At 40.8% G+C, this 5,000-nt stretch overlaps 1 protein-coding gene across 1 annotated transcript in view; it reads right to left on the bottom strand.

Annotated features, from left to right (window-relative positions):
• Nucleotides 1-5,000, bottom strand: part of LOC107677038 (dedicator of cytokinesis protein 3-like) — a 245,045-nt gene that overhangs the window by 80,790 nt on the left and 159,255 nt on the right. Inside the window, exon 8 of the mRNA XM_016471828.1 lies at nt 1,708-1,749. Coding sequence (XP_016327314.1) covers nt 1,708-1,749 — 42 coding nt within the window. The remainder of the gene's footprint in view (nt 1-1,707; nt 1,750-5,000) is intronic.

Genomic DNA, 5,000 nt, shown 5'->3' with positions numbered 1-5,000 from the left:
CGGCAAGACCAGGCCGGAGGAGAGACCAGAGCAAGGCACCAGAAAGCTGAGCTCAGATACTTATTGACCATAAACTCTGAAGCACCCCAGACACCAGGCAAGGGAACCAGTGGACCGGAACAGGTCAGGACAGGAACACCACAAGACAAAACATAGCTCCACAGGAACACAAATTACTCCAAGACAGGCAAGAGAATAAACAAAGGACTAATAAAAAAAAAACTAAATTATTATTAAATTAACCAACACAAAACTAATATATTAACCAAAAAATGAAAACAAAAGATCAGGAGACAATATTGTGTCTTTTTTTATTTAAATCTAGCTTTATTCGCATTGGCCCATGGAAACCTCTATGAACACACTTGACTTGACTAAAAAACTCGCGGGGGACGAATTTACGTTTTATTAAAAAGTGTTTACGCATACACTCATGGCGCGCAGCCGCGCACACACATTAGGATAGGTTAGATTCCTGCCTCCGTTGCGAGTCCCTATCAAGCACTTTACCAATTCAACTACTCTGTTCTTCTCCTCCTGCCTTGCTCTTTGGCCCGCATCACTCACCGCAGAGCAAGCCTGTTCTTGATAAATCTCCTGTGAAAACGTGGGAAATGCCGACGAGGAAGAAGTTGGGTTGATGCGATCTTTATATAGGCGGAGCAAAATACTTCATCGCTCCGTCTATAGCGCATTGTGATTGGATGTTTATGCTGTCAATACAGGAGACAAACCAATGGGCCACTGGCTGCTCGCTGTTCCTGCGTGATGGTTTTCGGCAAAAAAACAAAAAAACAGTCTGTCGGCCCCTTAAGTGCGTCGGCCCACCGGGAAAATGCTCGGTATGCCCGATTACCAATCCAGCCCTGATAACAACACAACATCGCATAACATATAACAATGTAACACGTTTTTAACAACATGTAACACAATGCCACAGCCAGACATGGCAAAACATATAACGATATAACATGTAATGCTATAACATAACATGTAACCATATATAGCATGATATTTGATACACCACAGCATGCTATGACAAAAAGATATACCACAACATGATATATCAACACAACACTGAATAACATATAATGATATAACATGCAATGCTTTAACATGTAACCATATATCTCATGGTGTGATATACTATAGCAGGACATGCCATAACACATAACAATATACCACAACATGATATAAAAACACAACATTGCATAACATATAACAATAAAATAACATGTAACATTATAGCATAACATGTAACCAAATCTCACATGATGTGATATAGCACAGCATGATATGCCACATGTAACAATACACCACATGATATAACACAACACTACATAGCATAGTAGTAAATAGTAATAGTAAATCTATAACACAATTTGATGTTACATCATTACATGCAATGTTATGTTGTGGCATGGCATTACATGTTATGTTATGTTTTGTTGTGGCATGGCATTACATGTTGTTGTGTTGTATGTTATGTTATGTGCCTATTTTACTAATGACCTATATTCGAACTAGTGCTTTATACATAACTGTAAAAGGTCATTTAGCATGACCAAAACAGAGTAAACAAGGTGTTTGGATCAAAATGTCACATTTTAGCCCATGGTGAACCATGACCTACAAAAAGTTCTATAAGTTAATGACTCTAAGCATTCCTGACAAGTCCTCAGATGGTGCTGAGTATGACAAATATACCTGGGATGTGCTTTGCTGGACGCTGTGTCTGCTGGATAGGTGCTGTCAACCGAGAGAAAAAGAGAGAAAGATAAACACTGTAGTCATATTTCAGACTTATACCCAGCCAATATATAATGTACAAAGCATGCTGACAGCAGTTAGACATATCATCTTAGCTGAAAAAAATCTGTCCATTATAATGAATGTGCTTCAAATGGAAACATATATGTGCATACTACGCACAGTATCTTCAACATAAAACAATATCACACTAAAATAATTCTTAATTCAAGTATCAAAGGGAACAACATTTCCTGTTTGATCTGTAATTGAGTAAATAAGACACTTGCTTAAGGGATTGAATATTTTCCCACAACGCTGTATGGATGTACAGAGCAATATCTCATGAGATATCTACATCTAGATTAATCATATTCACAGAGGCATCGTCAGCACAAACCCCAAGCAGAAAACACTTGCTCATAATCACATGGTGCAATGCGCAAACACACACATACACGCGCGGGAGCTTGGGTGACTTATGAGTCTGTGTTTCTTAGCATGCATCTTTCGCTTCAGTGCTTTTGACTGCGTTTAGAATAAATTACCCAGCATACAACACAAACCCCGATCAGTGAATGCATGGTGGGAAAAGAGGTATGCAAAACTCGCAAGCACAAAAATACAAAATAGATAGTGCCTTCCAGTTGTTAGTACTTTGATTTCCAGTTTATGGGGTGTTCTGTGCGTAGTGACATCACTACAGGTTACTAAGGTGTTCTCAGTGGTAGTTAACACTTTGGTATTCAGTTGCTAGGGCATTCTGAGTGGTTGCTAGGGCATTGCTCGGGTGTTGGTGGTGGACTGATGTAGCTATGAGGTTGCCAAGCTGTTCTCAGTGATTCTTAGTACTTTGCTGTCCAGTTGCTTGGGTGTTCTGGGTGTAGTGACATCAAAGTGCGGTTCCTAAGGTGTTCTCAGTGGTTGTTAACACTTTGCCGTCCAGTTGCTAGGGTGTAGTGACATCCTTATGCGGTTGCCAAGGTGTTCTTAATGGTTTTTATCACTTTGCTGTTCAGTTGCTAGGGTGTTCTGGGTGTAGTGACATCACTACATGGTTGCTAAGGTATTCTAAGCAGTTGTTAGTACTTTGGTGCCATTCTGGGTGGTTGCAATGGCATTGCTTGGGTGTTGTGGGTGGAGTGATGTTGCTATGCAGTTGCCAACGTTTTTACAGTTGTTCTTAGCACTTTTCCGTCCAGTTTCTTGGGTGTAGTGACATCACTGTGCAGTTGCTAAGGTGTTCTCAGTGGTTGTTAACACTGTTGTCCAGTTGCTAGGGTGTTCTGGGTGTAGTGACATCACTGGGCAGTTGCTAAGGTGTTCTCAGTGGTTGTTAACACTGTTGTCCAGTTGCTAGGGTGTTCTGGGTGTAGTGACATCACTGGGCAGTTGCTAAGGTGTTCTCAGTGGTTGTTAACACTGTTGTCCAGTTGCTAGGGTGTTCTGGTTGTAGTGACATCACTGTGCAGTTGCTAATGTGTTCTCAGTGGTTGTTAACACTGTTGTCCAGTTGCTAGGGTGTTCTGGGTGTAGTGACATCACTAGGCGGTTGCCACTGTGTTCTCATTGGTTTTTAGCACCTACCTTCCAGTTACTAGGGTGTTCTAGGTTGCTAGGGCATTGCTCAGGTGTTCTGGGTGGAGTGATGTTACTATGCAGTTGCCAAGGTGTTCTCAATGGTTGTTAGCACTTTGCTGTTCAGTTGTTCAGTTGCTAGGGTGTTCTGGGTGGTTGCTAAGGCATTGCTAGAGTGTTCTTGGTGGAGTGATGTTGTTATGCGGTTGCTAAAGTGTTCTCAATACTTGTTAGCACTTTGCTCTACAGTCTCTCAGTTGCTAGGGTGTTCTAGGTGCAGTAACGTCACTATGCGGTGACTAAGGTGTTCTCAATGGTTGTTAGCACTCTGCTGTCCAGTTGCTAGTGTGTTCTGGGTGGTTGCTAGGGCATTGCTAGGGTGCTTTGGGTGGAATGACGTTGCAATGCAGTTGCTATGGTATTCTAGGTGGTTGTTAGCACTTTGCTCTACAGTTACTAGGGTGTTCTGCGTGGTTGCTATGGCATTGCTCAGGTGTTCAGGAGGATTGGCATCATTATGCTATGTGGTTGCTAAGGTGTTCTGAGTGGCTTTTAGTGATGCTTTACTGTTCAGTTACCAAGGTGGTTGCTAGGGCATTGCTAGGTGGTTGAGAAGGTGTCACTAGGTTGTATCTAGGGTGTTCTGGTTAGTTGCTAGGTGATTGCTTGGCTAATTTGGGCAATTATGGTGACATTTCTGCTGTGATTGCTAGGGTACTCTGGATGGTTACTAGGACATTTCAAGGTGTTAGTCATGTGGTCTGAGTGGTTGCTAGGGTATTGCTTGTGGTTGCTAGGGCATTCCAAGGTATTAGTCATGTCTTCTGAGTGGTTTCTAGTGGTGTTTGCTCATAGTGATACTTTCCTTAGTAAACATCACTAAAATTACCTTTACAAGAAGGACCAGGAAAAGGAATCATCAAAGCTGCATGCACATCTCAAGATGAAAAGTGAGATTTCCTTGATATAGTGCTTGACAATGAGGGAGTATTGCTTCATTTGCAAACCCAGTTGAGGATTTCAGGCCGAACTGAGAAACATCTGAAAACAAATATCTTTCCTTCTGTTCTCACTTTCACCGTCAGGGAGGCTAAACGCGTGCCTGGCGGGACTCATTAATCTAAAATAGAGCCTTGCGGCACTGTGAGCGTGGCAGATTGTACAGCCATGTTACAACATGCTTCTGTGAGACTTCAGTCCCTGACTAACTTATATCAATATATGTGCTGTTCTTTTGCGAAATAAAACTGTTACTCGTTTGGCAGACACTATTTATTCAAGGTTACATTACTGCAGGTAAAGGACACCTGGTGCAAGTGTCTTGCTCAAGGGCAACAATGCTGCTGACATATCAGTAAGTCAAAATGTAACCATAAATTTGTACATCACCATCCCAAAATATAAATAAATTAATACATACATACTTACATAAAGTGTTATTATTTTTAAAATAAAAGCATTGTAATAAATAAATAAACAAACAAACAAACAAACAAACAAACAAACAAACAGGGTTATTAATTTTTAAAATAAAAATACAGAAAAAAATGTATCGTTTGAATGATTGATTTAAAACAGATTCTCACAGGTACTCTTATGGCTACAGAGGATGAGGAGTGCCACTTAAAAATGAAATGAATGAATGAATGAATGAATGAATGGATGAATGAAAG

The sequence above is a fragment of the Sinocyclocheilus anshuiensis genome, unplaced genomic scaffold (genome assembly GCF_001515605.1).
Source record: "Sinocyclocheilus anshuiensis isolate Anshui unplaced genomic scaffold, SAMN03320099.WGS_v1.1 scaffold584, whole genome shotgun sequence".
NCBI classification, from domain to species: Eukaryota; Metazoa; Chordata; class Actinopteri; order Cypriniformes; family Cyprinidae; genus Sinocyclocheilus; species Sinocyclocheilus anshuiensis.
Note: the sequence above shows the minus strand (reverse complement) of the source record. Positions and strands in the feature narration are given on the sequence as shown.